Source organism: Perkinsus marinus, assembly GCF_000006405.1.
Source record: "Perkinsus marinus ATCC 50983 genomic scaffold scf_1104296958712, whole genome shotgun sequence".
Taxonomy (NCBI): Eukaryota; Perkinsozoa; order Perkinsida; family Perkinsidae; genus Perkinsus; species Perkinsus marinus.
This window is the reverse complement of record NW_003206658.1, coordinates 910,802-935,368: the sequence shown is the minus strand read 5'-3', so window position 1 is coordinate 935,368 and position 24,567 is coordinate 910,802. Positions and strand designations below refer to the sequence as shown.

The window sequence follows — 24,567 nt, the reverse complement described above, 5'->3', positions numbered from 1 at the left end:
AGGGAGTACTTACCTTCCGCTCTAGTTCTGCCTCCGCAGTAGTTCTCTTTCGGCCACTAATTAGCGGTCTCCTCCGAGATATGCTTCTTCGAGATGTCCACCGAGGTTATGGGCACTGTGGAGTGGACTATATGTGTGGTAAGGTTGGTCAAGGCTTCCATGCTGAGAGACTCCGATCCGCGACTGTAGCGGTGCGGCAGCACTGTGTCTTCTGTGCGACGTTCCCTAAGAACTGGGCCGTTCCGTGTGGGGGACCCTTTTTTGACATTAGTAGACTCATGAAACTGCCTGCTTACAGTGTCGTCGGGATCGACTACGTCTCCTTGGCACCTAAGGTCCAAGCCGTTGTCTGCATCTGTGCTGCAGCACGGCATTGTACTTTGTTAAGTACTCCCAGAGAGGACTCAAAGTGCTCTCTGGATTCTATCAAGGAGCTGACTTTGATGTTCGGCCGTCCATTGTGCGTCTTCTCAGACCGTGCGGCTTACTTTCGCAGCAGTTTATACTTGGATGGTCTCAAGAACTTGGGTATTCAAAGTGTGCATTTGGCTTCTCGCTCGCCATTTGAAGGGTCTCTATATGAGCGCCGAAAACAAGGAGTTCGCCGTCCACTTCGCTTCTTTGGTGAGTTGCCATTACTCAGGCGACTATTCGCCACATTTGATTCTGACGTTGCTTCCTTGCGGATGTTGTTGATGGAGATTTCGCTCATTATGAATCAGCGACCGCTCGGTATCAGCAGTACTGGTGAGGAAGTGAATACTATATGCCCTGATAGTCTGTGTTTCGGTTATATCCGACGAACAGATCGCCTCACTGAGCCCTTGCTCGAATTGTCTCAAGATGGTGTTCGCTGCGATGGGGATGATGATCCCGGTATCGACCTCCTCATCAAATCTTCTGCTGTTCGTCAAGGTGGTCCGGGTTTCTTACCTGGAGGCGCTCTCGGGACGCCTCCTAGGCGATTGTCAGCTGTAAGAAACTATTTTCTCTCTTTTCATTTTCAGTGGTTGAAGGATCGTTCCACCCGCAATGCCCGGGGTGGCAGTAGAGGTAGAGCGGGAGTTCTTTCTTTCGCTGCTGATGAGTTGGTCTTTGTCAAGAGCGGCAAGTCTATCAATCCTGCTCGGGTTGTGAAGACTCTCCCTGGCTCTGATGGTGTTGTTAGACGTCTCTTAGTACGTAACATCAAGTCAGGTCGAGAATCCACCGTCTCTCATCATAATGTCGCTAAGTCCTGCATAGAGTCAGATCTTGAGGTGTAGTTGGCTATTGAATCTGGAGACCGTAGATATGTTGCCATTTAGCCGAGATTCAACTAGCCATAGTCTGTAGCTCTGACTTTAACCTTCACTCATTCTTTCACGTGGAGAGCACGCAAGCACCAGATTATTGTACTTGCGTGCTCTTCCTTTTCAATAATACGTCTTTATTTCGTCTCCTCCCCATGAGTCGTGTTACAGAGCAGTTGCGCAACGATACGAACAGGCAACAGTCCTCAACTGCCGCGGTTGAACCTGTACCAAAATCGATATCTCACTGCTATAACTAGATAAGCCAACTCGACTCCAGCTCTTGTAATATACCAACTAACTTAGTGATACGGTAGTGGCACTAGCCGGTTGTAGGGTATTTAGTTACTGTCGATCGATACCACGAATATAAGACGGAGGCAAGTCAAGACAGTTAGACCGAAGGTCGATAGAACCGATCTTCTAACCGAACCGAACGAAGATAAATAAACGAAGAAGAACTGAGATAACTCAGATAATAATAGAACTATGTCACACTTATACTCGATCGATCAGACTCTTGATAACACCGGGTGAAGCCGCTGGATGAAGCCTTGCACGCAAACTCATCTTCATGAACACAAACTCATATTCACGCACCCAGGCCCGGTCCAGCATAAACCGCGTCTCAATTACAAAATTGCCATGACGATCAAAAGATTTGAACCTTGGATAGTCGGCTGCTACCTCTAACGCCTAACCGCTAGACCAACCGGTCGATTACAACATATATGACGTAAGGGGATCTCGACTTGAATTTTGGTGGCGCTCGCTCGTGGAGCGCGCAAGTTCCTTCACTGTTATCAGGGTTCACGGGAAATTTTTCCGGTTCACCATTTCCAGGATTCACTGTTTTCACGGACAACCATCGAATGAGTCATGAGCAAAATTCATGATAACCTATTGGTCGATGTTCTTCACTGTAACTGTCACGAAAGATCTTTCGTAGTGCGCCACATGAAACGGTCATTGCGGCACCCACAACTAACCTTGTCTACTGCGTAAACATCATCAAAGCTTTCAATCATCATGTTAAGATGTGACACCACGTGATAATGAATTAGGTGATGACAGTAAGTGAGGCCGTACATATTATTGTTGGCAGCAGCAGCAGCAGCAGCAGTACATCGGATGATAGACATGAGGGTTATAATACCATGGGTTGGGTATAACTCGAACCCTCACCACCTTCTCATGACCCTTTATTTCACCCGAGGTTTCTATTCATGATTCCCATATGGATCATTGTATCGTGCTTAGAAAGTCACCAAGGCACGCTTCACCGCAACGCATTAGTTATTTGGGAATGTTGGGTGAGACTGCGTGTAAGCCAATAGGCAGCAGAGGGCGGTGATAATACCGAACCTCACAACACGCCGTGCATTGGCTTAACACCACAGTCACGTTGCCTGGCACGCAGGCACATAGCTACTTGTCTCCTGTGGAACGATCGAAGCCTAGCCTGATCTTTGTCAAGAGCGGCAAGTCTATCAATCCTGCTCGGGTTGTCAAGACTCTCCCTGGCTCTGATGGTGTTGTTAGACGTCTCTCAGTACGTAACATCAAGTCAGGTCGAGAATCCACCGTCTCTCATCATAATGTCGCTAAGTCCTGCATAGAGTCAGATCTTGAGGTGTAGTTGGCTATTGAATCTGGAGACCGTAGATATGTTGCCATTTAGCCGAGATTCAACTAGCCATAGTCTGTAGCTCTGACTTTAACCTTCACTCATTCTTTCACGTGGAGAGCACGCAAGCGCCAGATTATTGTACTTGCGTGCTCTTCCTTATCAATAATACGTCTTTATTTCGTCTCCTCCCCATGAGTCGTGTTACAGAGCAGTTGCGCAACGATACGAACAGGCAACAGTCCTCAACTGCCGCGGTTGAACCTGTACCAAAATCGATATCTCACGGCTATAACTAGATAAGCCAACTCGACTCCAGCTCTTGTAATATACCAGCTAACTTAGTGATACGGTAGTGGCACTAGCCGGTTGTAGGGTATTTAGTTACTGTCGATCGATACCACAAATATAAGACGGAGGCAAGTCAAGACAGTTAGACCGAAGGTCGATAGAACCGATCTTCTAACCGAACCGAACGAAGATAAATAAACGAAGAAGAACTGAGATAACTCAGATAATGATAGAACTATGGCACACTTATACTCGCTCGATCAGACTCTTGATAACACCGGGTGAAGCCGCTGGATGAAGCCCTGCACGCAAACTCATCTTCATGAACACAAACTCATATTCACGCACCCAGGCCCGGTCCAGCATAATCCGCGTCTCAATTACAAAATTGCCATGTCGATCAAAAGATTTGAACCTTGGACAGTCGGCTGCTACCTTTAATGCCTAACCGCTAGACCAACCGGTCGATTACAACATATATGACGTAAGGGGATCTCGACTTGAATTTTGGTGGCGCTCGCTCGTGGAGCGCGCAAGTTCCTTCACTGTTATCAGGGTTCACGGGAAATTTTTCCGGTTCACCATTTCCAGGATTCACTGTTTTCACGGACAACCATCGAATGAGTCATGAGCAAAATTCATGATATTCTATTGATCGATGATTTTCACTGTAACTGTCACGGAAGATCTTTCGTAGTGCGCCACATGAAACGGTCATTGCGGCACCCACAACTAACCTTGTCTACTGCGTAAACATCATCAAAGCTTTCAATCATCATGTTAAGATGTGACACCACGTGATAATGAACTAGGTGATGACAGTAAGTGAGGCCGTACATATTATTGTTGGCAGCAGCAGCAGTACATCGGATGATAGACATGAGGTTTAGTGTTCCCGGCCTGTGTAGACCGTTTACTAGAATCAGCAGGATTATCACCACCCTTAGAACTCGACGGATACTGTGACATAAGAGAAGGTAATTAAAATTGAGCTTGTATCTAGTTCATACATTACAATAAAACTTCCGTAATAACGACTAGCTTTACGCTAGGGGACAATACACAAGGGCGCTATAGTATCATTGACTTGCACACGCCACAGAGACATACGAACACAATGATGTATCCTAGCAAATGAGAGAGGCGGTTTACTACATTACAGCCCCCCTAAATAACCATCACGATCTAGCAACCTTCTTAGCTCGTTCAACAGTCTCCATCAGACCAGGAGACTCACCACGTAGACGTTTCGAAGAACGCACAGGCAAAACATCCTTAACTCGATTCTCTTCTCGTAAAGCTTGTTGAGTACGTTCTTCAGAAGCTACTGCTGCTTGGCGACGTCCATCTGGTTCAAGAGTCTTAAACCGTTTAACGTTACCAAGCCAGTGCATCTCAACACCAGAAGAAGTAGTAACCAAAACATGACGACCACGAACTGAAAGCACTGGAAAAGGACCACGGAACGTAGGAGAAAGCTTATTCACACGTTCTGTGAAGACATAAACCAACACACCAGGCTTCAAGTTCGACTCATATCGAATAGTCGGACGAGACCGTTCTCGTTGATCAAGCCATTCATTAAGAAACATAGCCAACATCTTCTGTCGCTGACTATCAACCCGACCGACAATCTTAAGGAGATCACATAAAGACTGTGGCTGCTCGATCGTGATGTCATCATCAACGCCCCTCATACAAGGAACAGGAAGCACCCGACCATAAAAGAGCAGTGCCGGACAGATTCCACTCTCACCAATCTCAGAATGATTAACCAACCATTTAACCTGGGCAAGGATCAGCTCATCAGACCACAACGATCCACTTGCTAGAGTAAACTTCCTCATAGCCTCAACGATCATTCGATGCCGTCTCTCATAAAATCCTCCACTCTGTGGATGATTCGCAGCATGGATGGTCCACGAAATACCAACCTCTTTACTCCACGACTGAACTTCTTGAGAATTAAACTCACCATCAGAGAATACACATCGCGGCCATCCACATCGCATGAATAATATACACAATCCACGGATGAAAGAGCTTGCCTTCGTATCAGGAATAGGCTCGAAATCACAGAATGAAGTATACCAACATGTAGCTGTCAAAAGCTTACCACCACCACCCATGTGAACCACATCTACCCCGACTCTCAACCAAGCCGTCGGAGTATCCGAAGTAGGTCTCCTAGTACCATGAGGTGCAAACTCCCTACCAGCTTGACTAGCTGTCAACTGACAAGTTGGACAGGCCTGAGCCACAGCACGACATAAATTACCAAGCTTGGGAAACCACGCCCAAGACTGGAGAAAGAACTTCAACTGTCGTCCATTAGCATGAGTATCCGCATGAGCTTGCTCAACAAGATGTCTACGACAAGATTTAGGCAGTAATAGTTGCTTAACAAGAGTACCAGTAGGACTGAACCGTTGCACACGATACACCGTCCCATCAGGGTCAGAGAGGAAACCAGACTGCCCTTTCAAAGCCACAACCTCTGGACACGTCAACTGTTGTCTTCTTACCTCGTCAAGATCACAGAATTTGGGGCAAACGAAAGGTTCCACCACAATATCATTCCAAGACTCTACATCATCATCAATAACACAGATACTCTCATCATCAAGATCATTAATGGTAGCTAGCATACATGACAGAGGGTTCAAAGTAACCACCAAACCGTCTTGGCGATCACATTCCAAAGTGTCAGCTTCCTCCTTGGAAATCCTAGCCATAGCGTCCACCAGAGATATACAAGATGATCGATTGACCCATAACGTACCAACCACAGACCGTTGGTATTCCATAACCATATTCATCTCATACTCATCAGCACAATGATTAGTTTCCAGTGAATGCCAATGTCGGTCACCAACAGAATTCATATTATCACCGACCATAATAACTGGCTCCATACACAGTGGTAAGAAACGATGAAGCGACATTAACTGAGCTTTACGTTCCCTGAAAGTAGAGGACTTCTTCATATCATTATTAGATAAGGAGCCCCCATCCAAACACAATGGCAGCAACATAAGAACTTCATCACCACATATACTAATATGCAGCAGATCGGTTACACGGGGAATAACATTCTCGAGCTCCGCCATCCAGCCCATCGCTGTAGCTCCCAACGAACGCATCTCCCACCGAGGTATAGCTACCAACTGAAAGAGGATACTAGACCATACCTCTTTATTGCAGTCGGTCATGATCACACTCGCTAATACCTTAAAAGTATCAGAATGTCCGAAGACATATAGACATGCGAGACCACTAAAATAATAGTCTGCAATTTCTCGAACCAGCGAGAAAGCTTCATTACCATCAGGAGAGACCTTATGCAATCTGGAGAGAACAACTCTGGCTCTAGGGGATAACCACCTCGAAAGCCATTGAAATTTACCACTCCACGAGCGTATCCATTTCTTCTTCTCCTCAACATCGGTGATCCTTTCAAAGTCAGCACACGAAGCATTAACTATAGCAGTAGTCAGAACTTTCCGTTCTGAAGGACGAACTTCTCCTCGCAGACACTTAAGACCACAGAAAACTACTTCATCACCAAGTTGACATTTATGTGGAGCCACTTGGAAACCTCTCTCTACAAAGAGACGCTCTACCAACTCCTTCACTTTGGAAACCACCGTCAACGAGGAACCTCCACCCAGTATATCATCTTGGAAATGAGTAAGCTTAACATCATAACCAAGACGCTTACATTCAGCTCTAGCTGCTTCTAATACATCCGAGACCACTCTCGAGAATAAAATCGGAGAGTACCGAAATCCTTGAACAATAACGGTACAGCACCAAACATGTTCCTGACCAAATTCATCATAGGTCTTACAACAGAATAACGGCCAAAGATCCTTAGCGGTTCTTACTGCCGAAAATGCATCCGACAGATCCAATTTGAAATAAAACCGTCGTAAATGACCCGGCCATTCACGAAGAGTAAGGAAGGCATTAGTCTGACTCTGAGTAACAGAAGATTCCAACTTCCACGTTTCCGCCATCTCCGTCGGCAAAACCCACATATACTCACCAGGAGAATCAGGCTTCTTAACAAGCCTCATACAATTCAATCTTCGGCAGTCAAGAGTCACTCGAAATCTCTTCTTAATCTCATCGTCAGTCATATCATAAATAGGAATCACAGACGAACCATCTCCACTTGAGGAACCCTTATCAACCAGAACAACCTCGTTTATGACGGTCGCTGAGGCAACATCAATAGGAGCAAACTTTCCTTCACGAGCAGCGATAAGAATCCTCCTATGAATAGCAATTTCTTTACTTCGGCTCCTCCTTCTCCGAGGCTCAGCATAAGGCATTACCGAACGAGCACTCATTACAGGACAATCTACAGTATAACCATGGTCATCCAGAGTCATATTAGTCGCAGCTCTGACCTCATCCGGTTGAACTACTGCAATATGGTCATTGACATCAATGGTATCAGAAGTCGCACCATCAATAGCTATGCTCGATATACTAGCAAGTAGCATTGACTGAAGTAGAGTAGAACGTTTTATAGTCTCAATACCAACAATGACAAGGGGAGTTAATCCCTCAATCACCTTGAATTGAACCGATTTCACCAACTCCTTCTTGTCACCATCCTCTAGAGAAGCAAAGAAGCAACCTAAAGCAGCTACACGTTCACCGTTACCAAAAGTAACACCTTGGCAAGTACTCAAGGAATCATCAAATAAACCCTCACTTTTAATAGCACGATACAGATCAGCATTAATATATGCTGTACCTTGACCACCTGTATCCAACAGTGCAGCAACCTTAGCACCCCATTGAGAACATCGAGGTTCCTGACGAATAATCAGGTCAACCATACAATGTCTCTTACCACTCACTATAGCTGAGATAACCGATACTTTCTCAAATCCTCGAGTAGCAACATTAGCAGGATCTTGATCAGAACTTTTATTACCAATAGGTTTAGTAGTTGCTGGTACAGCAACTGCTGGCGCTACATTCACAGAGCTCGGACTCAATTGCTGAGAAGCAACTACAGATGAAGGGTCCACAGATTTTGGAACATCAGCATTAACTATCTGAGTCGGCTGAGATCTCACTTTAGCCTTCCAAAGATCACAATCTCGCTTCATATGACCAGCACCATTACAGTACCAACACTTGATAGGGACCTTAACTCTAACTTGAGCACTTCCTTGACTCTGAGGTCCTTGGCCCACTTGAGAACCTTCAACATTAACCGAGTCTTCACCAGTACTAACAACATTTACAGTAGCACCAGACTCACTATTGGAGGCTTCCCAAAGAGTTAAGACGCTACATAATTCGTTGGTATCACGAATATGAGCATAAATAGTCTTCACCGCTTTCTGATAATTTGGTCGTAACCCACGAACAAACTTATCCAGCAATTCATCATTGGCAATACTAATACCTAAGCATCGACCTTCCGCTAGAGATTCCCTCAGGCGACCAATATATTCACCAATAAGTTCATTGGTCTTCTGCTTAACTTGAGCAAGTCGTTGACGATACTTCACGGTATCATCCGTGATACTGTAAGCACCTCTCAAAACATCTCAGCATGTTGCAGTCGCTGCTCAACCGAAGCAGAAACTAAAAGACCCTTTTCTTCCAAGCTATCCATCAGCTCTGATCGTACACTAGCATTGATACATCTCAGAAGATACCTCCAACAATTAGCCGTCGATAAACCATAAAGACGACACATTTGGAGCCATTCTCGCACAAAATAAGATATAGATCTTGTATCACTACGGCCATTAAAACATTGACCACCACCAGGTATAGGTAAAGAAGAAACCATACCTACCGATTTGATGTTGAGAGAATCATCAGCATCACCTTGCTCCATACATAGATCATGAATGCTAGAACCACATCCATTATCACTTCGTCCACCTAACCCAGGCGTAGGAAGAGGCCTATGATATCGAGCATAGTCCAACCGAGAAGGTACATGAGGAACATTCACCTGGGCAGCAGCAACGTTAGGGACTTCAGCCAAAACCGACTGATATAGAAATCGAAGTTGCAGACGTTTGTCCAGATCCTCACCAGAAGTTTTAGTCACAAGAGCTTCAACTTCTTCAGATTTAAGCAGATGAATGAGTCTAGCATCAAGGCCAACAGCCTTAGCAAACTCACTCCGAGCCGAAGAAACACCACCTTCTGATCGATGTCCGGGGCCAGTAAGAGCAAGATATCCTGCATCGGGTACCAATTTAGTGTTCCCGGCCTGTGTAGACCGTTTACTAGAATCAGCAGGATTATCACCACCCTTAGAACTCGACGGATACTGTGACATAGGAGAAGGTAATTAAAATTGAGCTTGTATCTAGTTCATACATTACAATAAAACTTCCGTAATAACGACTAGCTTTACGCTAGGGGACAATACACAAGGGCGCTATAGTATCATTGACTTGCACACGCCACAGAGACATACGAACACAATGATGTATCCTAGCAAATGAGAGAGGCGGTTTACTACAAGGGTTATAATACCATGGGTTGGGTATACCTCGAACCCTCACCACCTTCTCATGACCCTTTATTTCACCCGAGGTTTCTATTCATGATTCCCATATGGATCATTGTATCGTGCTTAGAAAGTCGTCAAGGCACGCTTCACCGCAACGCATTAGTTATTTGGGAATGTTGGGTGAGACTGCGTGTAAGCCAATAGGCAGCAGAGGGCGGTGATAATACCGAACCTCACAACACGCCGTGCATTGGCTTAACACCACAGTCACGTTGCCTGGCACGCAGGCACTATAGGCAATGTCCCACAAACAACTAGTGAAGGTAAAAGAAAAATTCCCGGGTGGAACCGGCTCGAGAGCGTTCTTTTTTCTCCTTCTGGAAATGCCCTCCCCCCAGTCCACGCGGGAACCCTGGTGCCCTGCTCCCTCAGCACAGGAGATGCAGGACCAAATACAAGGGAGGAAACGCAGGCCTACTTGTCGCGGCACAGCTTCTGCGGCAGCGATAGCAAGAAGGCGTTACCGCAGGTCTGAGAGAAGGAGAATACACCGGCAACAGACCCGAGCCTGGAGGAAAATTTCTCGTTCCCCCTGTTTTGACCAAGGGTTTTGTTGCTCTGTTTTGTTGCTCTCACTCAAGATCACGGTACGGCGCTATCTTGCGATCAGCGCCGTACCCTTAACTGGTGTGTGTGGACAGTTTTAAGTGGCGTTCGCATAGCGAAATTAGTAGGACTCTTCCTCTGGACGAAAGTGAACACTGGCTGTGCTGCATCTCTTCTCGTATCGGGCGCTGGTTATGGGTCGAGATTGTGGACAGCCTCGGCTCTCGCGACAAAGTTAAAGAGTTTACCGGCTGTAAGAGGCATGAGACATACGAGGCTCTCAGAAGCTGTTGGTATGCTTCAGGCAGTAGAGAGGGACTGTTGCATGTGTGCCTTATCTTCCACATGCCTTCGAACGATCAAATCTGCAATGAAACCCGAATGCAAGGTTTTCCCTTTTCCGGTTATTCACTCCGTCATGTGGAGGGTCATACGAGTCGCTGACTGTGCTAACCTACTCTATAATAAAACTCTGACAAAGCGACCCTGTCACCCCTCACCTGACTACTCGAAGGTGCGTTTTCTCTCCTGGAACACTGGTGGGCTTACAGTTGACGCCGTTCGTCTCATTGCGGAAGGCCTTGACGGCAGAAGGTTTGATTGTGCAATCCTCGAAGAGACTCAAGGCGCCTCCCACCGTTTCAAGGACCTCTATGACAATGTCTCCTTCTTAACAGTGAATCCAGTCAAGAGGAAGGGTGGAGTGGACATTGCGGCGCGGAAAGGAACAGCTGTCCGTACAGTGCAACAACGGGGAGTGAACGGGACTGGGCTGTTGGGATCTACGAAACATGTGGTGTTGTGGTATGCTCTGCATATGCATGTCCCCTCAGCACACAAAGTCCTCGACACTACGAGCGTTTAGATGCTATTTTTTTTGGCTCTCTCATCAGTAGTGGGAAGTAATAAGCCCGGCATAGTTGGTTCTGATCTTAATGTAGACATTTCTCGTGATGCTGGTGGTTGTTTGAGTGGCAGTGCAGAGTCTCTCCACGGCTTTATCACTGGTGACGGACCCTTCAGACGCCTTTGTGATGAGTCGCCTACTCGATCTCGGTCAGGTCGTAAGATCGACTATGTTCTTACTCTTGAGTCATTAACTCATCTCTTCCCCAATCGGTTTCATACCCTCGACCCCCAAGGATGTTCTGATCATGATCCTCTCCTAGGTTTTGTAAACCTCACAACACCTGGCTCGAAGTCATGGCCTAGGCTACCTTACTCGGCCTCTCAACTGCAATCGTCGCCTGAGAAGGCAGCCTCTTTCTGTGCTACACTTATTCGTCGACTTGACACCGATGATGAACACCCGACCTTAGTCTCCTTGTGTTCCCTATTACGTGGTACTGACTCTGAAGTCGCCCCTATCTGCCCAGGCAAGGGAAATATGGTAGTGAATAAGTTCCGTCGCCAGATTCAGTATGTCAGCCGGTGACCCCGATGCCTTATCCGTGGTTTGGTTTCGGGTTCAGTTGCCAGTGCTGCCCGTACTGAATGCAATCGTCTTCGGCGTGACCGTTTAGTTAAACTCACCGCTGATACTGATGGATGTTGGAAAGCAGCTAAGATATGTCGCCGGAATAAGGGAGGCGTATCGTTAGACCCTGATCAGTGCGCTGAGGATTGGAAGGCTATTTGGCAGTCCAAGTTTCCGCCTATCCCATCTTCGGAGTGGATCATGCCTTCTAACGCAATTGGTGAGGTCGATCGAAACTTTACTATAAATGAAGTTAGGTCTTGTCTGCAGCGGGCCCCCACTAGCAAAGCAGCTGGTCCGGATCTAGTCCATGGATCACTTCTGCGTTTGGCTTCCTGTAATGACCTCGTTCGCAAGATCGTTGCATCTCATCTGAATGGTGTTTTAGACGGTAGTTTGAACCTAGATGAACTCTTGTCGGCCACATGCGTTCTTCTTCCTAAGAAATCTAAACATAATAGAGGTTCAGAGTGTCGGCCGATTAGTCTCTTGTCGCTCAAATGCCTTGAACAATGTGTCCTGAGTAGAATCTCTTCCATTGTTAATGAGGTTTTTTCTTGGGAGCAGGCTGCTTTCGGAAAGCGTCGCTCTTGTATCACTCAGGCTTTTGTCGTCTAGAGTGCCCTTTGCTGGCAGAAATCCGAACTGCTTCTCTCCAACGAAACTCTCTGCTAGAGGCTTAAGCCTCTGCCCCAAAACTCGGGAATAAACCTTGCCGATATGATCGAGCAGATTTATCCCCCTATAGTTGCCTGCTACCTTCCTATGGCCTTTCTTATAGAAAGAGATAATAATGGAATGTCTTGAAGCTCTGGGAATAGTCCCCGGTTCACTCCACCACTCTCTGCACAAGCGGTGTAAGATCCTCAGACTATGCTCATCACCGGCTTTCAAAGCTGATGTGAGCACCCATTTGCTCCGGGAGCTTTACCGTTATCCATAGAGCAGAGAGAGTCCTTCACCTCATCCAAGGTGATGTCATCCCCTCCCGTGCGCTCTATTGGGAGGTCGACTGGCTCAATGCAGGTAGAGTGCAAGTTTTCGGAGCGAATAGTTGCTGCAAAATCTTGCAAACACCTGCGGAGAGAGAAGATCATGTCGTCTGTGGGTCAGTGTGAAGCCTTGACATTCCCAACAGCGTGTTGAGCTTCCGCGTTCTCAATCTGTGAGCACTTCAGCTCTATAAAATCGGTTTTAGCTTTTCTCACTACTTCCACCACGTTACTGCGAGCTTCGCGGTATGACTTGAAAGCTTCTGGTGTCTTCCTAGATAGTAACGCCTCCCATTTCAGTCTCTTCTCGCTAACTGCAGCTGCAACATGAGATGCAGAGAACCAGGGCTTTTTAAAACACGATTTTACCCCATCCAGCTTACGCATGGGAGCTTGAAATGCATGGACTACGTCTGAGTGGGCACCATCCTGAGGACAAGTATGGATCATACCCATCTCGAGCTCATGCTGGGCTTCCTTTTCGCGGACCTTCGCAATAAAAGCCCGTCTATCAACGATAGGACGTGAGGCTAATTTCCGTCCTTGGAGACGCCGGGTGGGCCGACAAGTTGTTGTGTTACGAAATGAGAGTCCTAGTGCACAGTGATTAGATGAACCCATGACTGTCTGTCTCACACGAACATCCAGCACTTGTAGTTTCCTGTTGCTGCGGATCAGGAAGTGATCTAGCTGATGCCAGCACTTCTCTACCGGGCGAGCCACGTCCCAAGGTGAGTTTGGGGCTTGGGAAAAGGACTCACTGCATGGCCAGTATGTGAGGCAGCAGCAAGCATGACTAGTCTTCATCCATTGTCATTGGTCTCTTCATAGGCATAAGCCTTGCCGAGGCCGTGGATCGGATCCCTCGCGAGATCTGAATCTAACCTGGCGTTGAAGTCACCGCAGACAATTTCCGGACTTTTTAGTCTCACCACTTCTTCGACAGCATCCCAAGACTCATCCTTTTGACCCTGCGGCGGTACCTCTCATACATCGGACCGAGGCTCGATTGGATCGAGATATCGAAAATCGATCGATTGTTCGGTGCTAATCAATCGAGGATGCTGCGGCGGGCAGACGAATCGATTCGATTCGAGGAATCGATCCACCTCGAAACTCGAAATTCATTGAAATGCTCTTCTACGTCAGCATTGAGGGTTACTTATAGGGTCTACAGCACCTGTCATATTATTGCAACAATTCAGGATGCCTTTAGCAAAGCACTTCCACGAGAAGAAAAAGTAAGGGTCGAGGCTAGACCGCTCAGTTGATAGCCACAGGCACTGGGAGGCTGTCTGATTATCTGACTCGGATAGACTCCATCAGCGAGATACTGAATATCCGCGCACGACCTTGCTGTTCGCCCGAGGCGAATCGCTTTGCTGTGGCACGCTGCCAATTGCGGCGACAGCCAGATATTCTGCAGATGCCGATTCCCCGGGTCGGAAGGATGGTATTCCCCGGGTTCGGTCAGATTGCGCGTTTGCCTCGAGCCTCGACGAACCCTCGAGATTGTTCTTCGGTAATTCAGAAGAAGATTATCCAAATACTATTTCTGAGCATAATCCACACCGCAAATTCAATATCCCTAGTAGCGGCTACTAAGTAGCCTAATAACTCTAATAGTTATCGCATATAGCATAGGTTCAAAAATCCGGATTCTTCGCCCCGCCCCTAAATTACTCAATCCGCCCCTAAATATGCCACATGCGTTCTAAAGTTGGATGAGTCATCCGCTATCGTTACAGCTTCTCTGAGACTGACATACATGGCACAGTTTCTGTCTCAGTGACCCATACCAGTGTGCTTAGCTAATAAATGTAGTTACGTGGTGGAGTTCAGTACGCTCAGTACGTGTTCAGGGCGGCCATTGGCCGCCGGCCAAGATCAGTAGATAGCACGGCTCAACACAACGATGCGAAACTAGATTGATCATTGCGTCGGCCAAGGTTTCGAAACGTTCAAGCCAGTGGCTGGTCAAGTTCGAACATGTATCTTTCAGACGGCCAGGGTCAAGCGTGATGCACATGAGTTTTCCTCAAGATGTCATGGCAGTCAACAAAGCCACGTGACATGCTTGCAGTGAAGCTTCAGGGACGCTCGGGTAGCTTGAAAAGTTAGGGGCCGGTACGAGTCATTTAGGGGCGGATTGGGCAATTTAGGGGCGGATTGAGTACCTTAGGGGCGACGAATCTAGGGGCGCGGATGAGCAGGTGCCGGGTTTCAGTGGTTCCATTGTGCGCAACTTTTCGAAATAGAAAATACATAAAAATGCCGGAGCCTTGGATCGAACCGGCGCCCCTAAATCGAAAGAATCGATTCGAGATCGATTCTCGGTTACCGGTATCGATATTGGACCAATCGATTGTATAACCTCTGGGACCGAATCGATTCGAGATCGAGCCTCGAAACTCGAAAAGTTCAGAAGTATGGTACCTCTGTGGGAGCGTAGCACACGACAATGGTCATGTCACTGTTCAGCGTGATGTGAGCTATTCTATTTGAAATAGATACCCACGACTGAACTCTGACATTGGGATGGACTAGGAAACCCACTCCACCGATTCCGCGTAATGCAGGACAGCTGTAGAGGATGTGATCCCCTAGCGATTCCCCTTGCACTTCCTCTCGTAGTCGAGCTTCCTGTAGGGCGATTATTGGGACATCACTCCCGATCGCTTTCAAGAACTCAACGACTGCGAACCTGTTGGCGTATCCTAATAGGCAACGTACGTTCCAGGTGTACATGCGTATCACACTGGGGTCTACGTCCCTTCGGTTGTACGACCTGATGGATCCACCACTATGAGGACTGTAGTTCGAACTACTGAGGGTGTCCTACGCCTCTCAGAACTATCGCGATGCGTCCGGGTACGCTGACGCTTGAGTCGACGCCTGGCAGCTCTTGCCACCCGACATCTCATCAGGGCGACTTGTGATCGCGTCCCACGGCGTCGTCTTGCCCGCTTGCTGTCGATCACCGCATCAGCTGTCCAAGAAACAGCGAGCGGTTCATCCGGTTCGCCACGTGAAGGTCGCGAGTCGGGGGAGGACATTTTGGGAGCCAAAAAATAGAACCTATGAGTTTCTTGCTACCTACCGAGAGATGAAACCAGGCTCCGAGGCTCCGCAGCTAGTATCGATACATAATACGATAGGGAGAAGGCCGTACAACTCGGCCATACGCCGAGTCGGGATTCCATTGGATGTTGCCGCTGACATCCACTACCGGCTACTTGTTTCCTGTGGAACGATCGGAGTCTAGTTTTACCTCTCGGTAGGTAGCAAGAAACTCACTCAGCAGTTTCACTTAGCCTGGTCGACTACCAAACCTGGGCAACCACCACGATAACGTCTCGAGATACGCTCCATGTACTCGAGTTGACCTGTGCGGCAGCACCATGCTTGTTGAAAAAGGCCTTAACAGCACCTTGTAAAGCGGATCCAATCCTCAGACCACGAACCGAAAGGAGCTACGTCTGGTCTGCCGTTTTCTCTTTACCAATGGGGCAGAGGACATCAACAACCGTGTTCTTCAGCATGTCCGGCTTTAAGACCAAGATCGGAAGGTCAGCGACAGTGACACCAAGTTGAAATAGCCTGTCGACGATAACGTCACTGAAACCTCTGATCTGCGAGTCCGGGAGGGGCAGTGGTCGAAAACCACAACACGGAACCCGTAAACTGGGTCCGTGATTTGTAGCTTTCGGCAACTGCATGATGGATGATCTCTCGTGGCCGGTTCTCTAACGCAAACCAGGCCAGAGATGAACAACGGAGATTCTCCCGTGCAACGTGACTCGGAGGCTCCATCGGGTCATAGGAGTCAACGCTCACGGACGTGTCTCCGATAAATGACCACACTGAGCCTCGGTCAGTGGCTCGACAGTGCGTTGCGGGTACACGAGAAGTTCCCTCCTGAGTCAACGCTCAAAGACGTCTCCCAAAAGGTACCTTAGAAGAGGAGCTTGCCCAAGCTAGAAGGCCGGCGATCTAGGATCTGTAACATATCAAGCTGATCACTGAGCCCGGGTCAGTAGATCATAACGAAGAATGCAAAGATGACGAGAGATGAAGACCGGATAATTAGTCAACTCCTGCTCAAATTCGAGATGGTAAGCAATCTGATTGAACATTTCAACATCTATACGTAAACAAATGAAGATCTCTGCAGACCGAAACAGAAATTTTACAGAGGCTCGAGAGGCTCCTGGACAGCCAGATTGCTGTCACTTCAGTCTCGACCGGTTGCACCACTTTCTGATTCGGGTCGATCACAATGGCGTGCGCCACGCACGCACGAGCGATACTTGTTACGCTCGCTTGAGTTTGCCCCATGCAAGCCTGGACTTTCACCCAAGTAAACTGATAGTGCACGAAAATTGCATGAAGAACGGGCGCACCTCGAGAAGCAGCAGCAGCCTTAGCATGAATAACAATTGTGGGTTCGTACTGATTCGTAATGCGTTGTCTATCTGAGGACCTTACAGATTAGGCATTTGAATTTCAACATAAACCTGATAGCCAACACCTTGCAACGCAGAGCTGACGTGACTAGTGACTCGAATAAGAAGGTGGTGGCGAGGGTACATTGTTCGCGCTCGGTCGAATGTCTAGTGCTAAGTGTCCGAAACGATTGAGTGGTTGTAACAGCTGATGATGATGATGATGATGATGATGATCTTGAACTGATGAATTCCGAGTTGGGAGAAGCTCGAGACTCTTTAGAGCTCTCATCGATAATCAGTGTTTTGACAATCTGTCTATCTCATTTTATCAATGAGGATGAGCCGTTTTTATTAATTACGAATCAGTTAATGTTGCCGGCGTCGCCACCGCCCTGAAATATTTATCACACGAAGTGTATTCCAAAAGTCTGGTGAGTTTATAGGGACGGTATTAAGAACGTCTAGGATGATATGCTCACTGGCCATTACGGACTCGTTAGTCGTGTTGGGAGAGTTGTCGAGATCATCGTTCAACACAACCATAGAAGAGAAACCAAACGTTACTCTTGCTTAATTGATCATGCTGCTTTGAGATAGTACAGAGTACTACAGTAGAGAGTACTGTAAAACGCTCGGGCGGGCGACGATCAAAGATATGAGGATACTGGCCGCCCCCAAATGAGTACAGCGATTTGTTGCTGATGATATGCAGCTCGAATAATCGACCGTAAAATTGATAGCAGCAAGATAACAAATACGAGAATCACATGTCCGGAAACACACATGGAACACCGAGAATGCTGCAACTGAATGGAGCATCACCCTTATAGGCTTCATGGAGAACTGCCGTAACTTCTGTCCACACGTCACATTGATCGCACTGTAACCATAGATCAGTAGAATCCTTGATGGGGACGACCGACCTTGCAACCAAGAGCTGCCATTCCTTGTCGCCACCCTCGATCATGAAGTGTCGCATCGCAGGGAACTGCTCCGACTTTACAGTCGGTATGTCTCCCGAGACTGGGAAGACAGCAGAGGTAGTCGTCGGCTGGCTCTTATCTTGTCGCCAGTAGACGTCTAACTGCTCGTCGCTGCATGCACTTGTCCTCGGGGTTGGTCACTCCAAGAAGATATCTCTATCAATTGGGTCGAGCCAGTCACTTCTTCACCTCCCATACACTTGAAAGGACCAGTCCATCGGGGCTTGAGCTTATTGATGGTATTGGACGCAACTCAGAGCCAGTCACCCTTCTGGTAGGGAGCTAAGTTTGGAGCTCGGCGACGTCTACTCTTCTCTGCCATCTTGATGGCTGTCTTCCGCAAGCGGCTCAATGTATGCTCATGAAAGGTTTTGAACATATCCTGGTGACCTCTACGCTTAGCCTCGACGTAGGTTTTTTACTTGAAATCCTCGTGCTCCGATTGGGCAGTCTTGAAGAGATCGATGGTGGTGGCTTGGGTGCCGCTGCAAAAATCAAGTCGTTGGGGGTGATGTCGCTCGCTACCGGTGTAGAGTTGATTGTTGAGGCCACTTTGGGAACAAGAGCATACCACGGAGAAAGAGTGAGGCCTCAAGCCGGCTCATCCTCGCGGATGGTTCTGATTAGAGCCCAGAACTCCAGATGTTGGCGTTCAAGATAGCTGCGGCGGAATGATGCATATGGAGCTTGAGCTACCACTGATATGCCCAGAGATGCCGCCCATCCAACATATATTTTGCCAATGAAACTCCTATTTTGATCGACCACAATATATTGTGGATAACCGTGGAAATGTGGAAATGCTTGTGGAAATGGTACTCGGTAAGTAGTCTGGCAGAGCTGGCTGGCTCGTCCCGTGCTAGATAGAAGGCACTGTAGCGAAATACTAGGTCGTATATATGCAGAGTATATCTGGGAACCTCGCTCTCATTCTTGGTCGTCTGTAACAGATCTTGACCACCGACATAGGGCACCGTTGCTACCGGACCATAGGGCTCACTTGCGGACCCATCCAATCCAGTGTTAACACGCAGTTGACATCAAAATCCTTGGGGATGACTCTTTGACATGTATCTGGCCACATCTTTGCATGCCTGCTGCGCTGGCAACCAGGGGAGCTGCGCGAGTATGCACGAATGGCCTTTCCTATACCTTTGTAGTAGTAGTAGTAGTAGTAGTAGTAGTAGTAGTACTTCTCGGCATAAGCTACCAAGTACTTGGATGGCTGATAACAGGAGAAGCTGTGGAGGTGGCTGATGACCGCATCTCTCACTGTCTCCGGGACGAAGATAGGCGATTTAGACGGGTCGTTCTCGTTTACTGCTCGACCGACTCCCAACCGTAGGACCCTTTGTCCTTCCTCAACTACCACCACAAATCTTGCTCTCTCATCATGCGAGTAGCTTTGGAGACGTCGTTGTAGTTGATCTGGTAGAGTAGTAGTTTTTTGCTTGGAGTCGAGTAAGCTTAGGCATATCTGAGTGTGGGGGTCCTCGGCTTGAGCAGCAACGATCAGAGGATAGAGACCAGCTTTGACCTTGGATACCTTGTCATGCCCAACTGATTGGGGTAGAGTGTCAGTGGACCAGCCGTTTTCATCGGATGCAAACCCCACCCAATCGATACCACTCGCTTGCTCGACAACGGGCGTGCCGTGAGATGCCAGTAGCTCTCGAAGGAATCGTTCGGCTTGAGGATAAGATTCACCGAAGGGATCAAGTCCTCGACTACAGCCATCGGAAAGATTGGCGTTACCAGGGCAGTGACGTAAGTGGACTGACTGTGGACTGGCTATCTCCTGGAGAACCTTCAACTGATCGGCTATGGCTTTGCAGTGATTGATCTCCCATGTGCTCCAGCCTTGGGGCGCTTTCCAGACAGTGGCAGCATCTCCGTGACCATGGCTTAGGACTCGAGAAGCTCTCTGAAGAACAACATTGGAGTCAGTCAGCACATAGAATACCCGATTCCTCGGATAAGGAAAATCTTTAGCGCGAGTGATAAGAGCAGTCAACGCATATTCTAGGGCTAGTGTTTCCTTACGAACTATGGAGTATGGCATCGCAGGCAAAGGAACTAGCTTACGGCTGGCGGTAAAAATTCCGCGTGAACTAGCATTGCATATAATATATCCTAAGCCAAACAAACTAGCATCAGACGAATCTACTGATGGGAGTGCTATCAATTAACCTGTTGAACTGCTGGATGGCCTTGATCGTCTCCTTCGACTGCTAAGCTCCTCAACTCCGTGGACGGATCTTCTAAGCTGCAATGCAGCTGCTGCATGAGACAGCAGAGAGTGATGCTTAAACGTCTAAACATAGGTGGACCGCTACTACAGCACCGTTGCTGCGACAGTTTGGTTCCAAGACATCACTCCATGCAGGGGTTTCTCGTCGCCTGCGAACCCACAAGTTTATATGGCAACATGGCTGAGACCTTCAAGCAGAGGGGGACCGTTATTGGCAACCTATGTTTCTTCGTGTATGGGAGTGAGCCTGCTGAGATCCGATTCCTAGCAGACAGTTTTCTCAGAAAAGTGTCATCCGATGTCTTGAATATTATGTAGCTCCAGGCACCGGACAGAACACGACAGGGCAATCTGTAAGGAGCCTGTAATCTTCTGTTAGCAAAAACCACAAAAGCTATATGTTATCGATCAACTTGGCGAATACAGCATATCTCAACTTCTCAACGGGGTGATAGCGAGGTGAGAAAATCATCTGAATCTTCACAAGGATGCCCCCAGGTGCTGGACAGCCTCCGATCTGCGTCACTACTGCTATTACAACGGTGTGCAAGTCAATAGAGAACGCAGAGTCTTTTGGGAGGCAGTTCACGATGGGTTTCAAGCGACCAGAAAAGGTTCATAGGGTCAAGGACTCTAGTAGCCCAGCTCCAATCTCTGAACTCGCGGCACAACATCCAGAGGGAACCGTTATGTATTTCCGAACGAATAAAACTTTGGTCACCGATGATACTCTGATCCTCCATCACTCCTATGGTTACATTTACGGGTTTGCCGCGTTCAATGATGGCGAATGATGGCGATCACATGAAGAGTAACCTCAATGCTGTGACGTGCGCGGAGATGGGCGTCGCTATTCGACCTTTTCAGACGCTGGGAGAAGCCACAGGGCCTCGTTATTATCGGCGCCAGTAGGGTACGAGGCCCATTCTACTTTTACTTTTACTTCTAATAATTCACTAAAGTCTGCAACTCACTGTATATTTTCAGATAATTGATCCGGGACCCCCAATCAGTAATGTTCTGAACCAGTCTGCTCCCTGATAGATCGAAGTCCTAGATGTATTATTCCTTCTATTCCATTGAAGTCGTCAACTGATGCTGTCCCTCTCTTCTCGGCTAAGTCGATAGAGAAAGCCGAGAGCCCTTGTCGGGCGGATGATGTCGACGATATAATCCAGCAATCGTCGTTCCTCAACATTCCTCAATCTCTTCCAGAGATTGTCCTTGGGCGCCTCGCGGGCGTCGAGGTCGACTGTGTTGTTGATTCCGCTTCTGGTTACTCGTACGTGGCCACCAATGATACTGATCGTCTTCCAGTATCATCATACAAGCTCGAGCATCCTTTAACCGTTGGGGTTGCCAATGGATCTATCGTAGAGATCCATTCCGCTGTCTCTGGTATCTTCGAATTGCTCGATGCACTTTCTCATGCGACGGTCTGCTCCTCCGAGGTCACCAGTATGCCACTAAGGTCTACGCCAAGTTAAGTGCAAAACAGCGGCCGCTGTATCAGTCACTGGTCTCCATGTATATCTCCCGAGGTCACTGGCGGCGCATGTCCTCCAAACCTTCAGCTGCTGCTGCTGAGGTTTTCCTGACCTGCTCGAGTAGAAAGGGTCCTCTTATTTATGATTATAGGCCCTTGAATGGGGCGTTACCGTCGAGTTCCACTCATACTACCTTCATCTCTGTGCTTATGTGCTGTATGAGGCTCCTTCGGCCAGCGGTACTGATCTTTGCAGATTGTCATTCAGCATTCTATATGCTCCGACATTGCTCGCATGAAGGGTGTCTAAATCGCCTTGAAGTGCACACGGGTGATGAGGCGTATTATTCTCCAGATAGGGTCTGTCTCGGGGTCCATGGACCCGAATCATTGGAGTAATCCCTGGGACGCCAGGTTAAGTGCCTACTGGCGGCACCCCCAGGTTCGGGTGGGCGAGGTGGAATCGCAGAATTTGTGGACGACCTGACTATAGTCTTGAGCGACGGGGATCTCTCTGTCTGTTACCTAATTCTCTCTACGTTGATATTCTTTCTTGGTATTTGTGGATTTCTAGTGGCATTTGCCAAGTTCTCAATCGCGGTCGACAACCTTAGCCGAGTACTGAGCACTGGAGTCAAGGGCAAACATCCCTACTACTGTTCCAACTGCTCAACCGTGCCACTGTCTCTGTCGATTATCCATCCGCCGATGATATCTTCGTGTTGTCCGAAATTCTGGGAGCAGCGGAAGTCCATGCCCTGTGTTTTGATTACTGTTGCCCTGGCTGCTCTAGGCCGCATGGAGGAGAGCGCCCGATAGTTAACCTTGCCAGAAGTTAACGAGGCTGAACACGTTGACGAGAATATCGGTACTGTGGACATAGAAATCGGTACTGGATCCCGGCAGTGAATGAGGTCCTACCCATATACAGTCAGTCTAGTTCTGTTATCACGCTCAACGTGATCCCAATGCTAAACTTGAGAACTACTACTAGTACTACTGGTAGAACCCAACCTTCCCCCTGGCAAGGCTGGAATTGCCATATCCTGGCTCTGCTCCGAGCAATATATTGATACTATCGCCAGGACGGTGACTGAAGATGATGCTCCGAGCCTAGATAGTCCAGTAGCGGAATCCAGAACGTGATCCCCGAAGGATTCAAGCATCGAATTCGCTGCGAGTCGAGCCTACTGTATATGTTTTGCAGCTCCTGTTGGAAGGCCACGGGGTCACTAGGTGATTGTATTTTTAGGTCTAAATCATTTCTAGTGACGGTAGATTATACTAGTATTGCGGTTCGCATTATGCGAGGCTAACGGTTAGATAGTCCATTAGAATGGCAACTCACTGGTAGTGAAGTCAATGTCTAAGTTAGTAACTTGAACTTCAAAAAATTCGGGTCTCGCATTCTTTGCGCAGTCGGAGGAAAATTTACTTAGGGAATTCCTCGGTCAGAAGCTACCCATTGGGTAGTACCCGATAGCTGAAAACCCAATAGCGGAAAGAAGAAAAGCACTGCGTTGAGCGAGTATCGACATTACCAATGCACCTCCCACATCTTGCATATTGTTGTGTAACACAACTTGTGTTTGAGTTCGCACAGAAGGAGAAACTTCTGTGCCCCTACTCGCCGGGTCGTATGCGGGAGGTCAGGTTTCAGAAGTATTTCCTAAGGTCATGCTACCCTCGCAGGATAATAAATTACGATGTCTCGAACATCGAATCGACTAGTACGCGCATATCGCTGACAACACAACGTCCGGCAAATCTATCACCTGAGAAAGCGTTTTCTTGAAGACTTCGAGGTCCATTGTTAGATTATTGTCGCTGAGGTAGATGTTAAGACAACTATGGATGTGTGACTGGGCAACTCAACTTCTGTAGTTAACGGCCAGTTAGATCTCACAAGAGCCTTTTGCTCAAACTTAGCTAAACGTATGTGTATGCGTGCAACTGCAAAATGCACGAATCTCATACAATTATATGAATCCAACATCATCCCTCCCCAAAGGAAAGGCCCATCTCAGAGAGTTTCTTCTTGGCCCGGGGAGTGAGAGTAAGATTATCAATAGTAGTAAGTCTGACAAGATCCTTCGGCTCTAGAGTTACAATAACTGGCTTTGTAGTGGGTACACCTCCTTCATGGATAATACCATTGTCATCTATCCATAAAGGGATAGCAGAGTCATCTCGAATATGGTGTTCATGAACCACTACTTTATCATTAATATCTCGACCAAGAACAATGCCTACTCTCGGCTCATCATCGCGTACTCTCCAACCAGTGAGTGTATGCATGTCAAAAGGATGCAAACCTCTTGAACCGAGAGGTTCGATGATCTTCGACTTCTTCGGCAGCGGAGGCTCTCCAGTAGCTTCGCTCAAATGCCTTTTTGCCGATTGAGTAGGAGTATGTCCAGGAGTGGACGGACTTTTTGAAATAAGACCAATAGCAGATCAGCATCATGATACAATTTGACGTGATCTTTGTGATATATCTGGCTCAATGGGGAAGTCTCCAACACAATCTCGTAACAAGCTTTACCAACTTGTCGCTTTATAACTCCCGGAGTCCATCTGCCGTCGAGCTTATGGCTCGGAGACTTCAGGAC

At 47.7% G+C, this 24,567-nt stretch overlaps 2 protein-coding genes across 2 annotated transcripts; one reads left to right on the top strand and one right to left on the bottom strand.

The window, feature by feature from the left end:
• Nucleotides 1–131: 131 nt before the first annotated feature.
• On the top strand, nt 132–1,265 carry Pmar_PMAR011750 (hypothetical protein; the record flags this gene model as incomplete). The annotated part of the gene is made up of 2 exons (XM_002773842.1): nt 132–974; nt 1,008–1,265. The coding sequence occupies 2 exons, from the start codon at nt 132–134 to the stop codon at nt 1,263–1,265; spliced, it is 1,101 nt and encodes a 366-aa protein (XP_002773888.1).
• A 3,123-nt stretch (nt 1,266–4,388) lies between these two features.
• Pmar_PMAR011749 (gag/pol/env polyprotein, putative) lies at nt 4,389–9,535 on the bottom strand (the record flags this gene model as incomplete). The annotated part of the gene is made up of 9 exons (XM_002773841.1): nt 4,389–6,377; nt 6,441–6,558; nt 6,595–7,897; nt 7,937–8,039; nt 8,085–8,228; nt 8,307–8,641; nt 8,693–8,763; nt 9,041–9,129; nt 9,203–9,535. The coding sequence occupies 9 exons, from the start codon at nt 9,533–9,535 to the stop codon at nt 4,389–4,391; spliced, it is 4,485 nt and encodes a 1,494-aa protein (XP_002773887.1).
• Between the last annotated feature and the right edge of the window lie 15,032 nt (nt 9,536–24,567).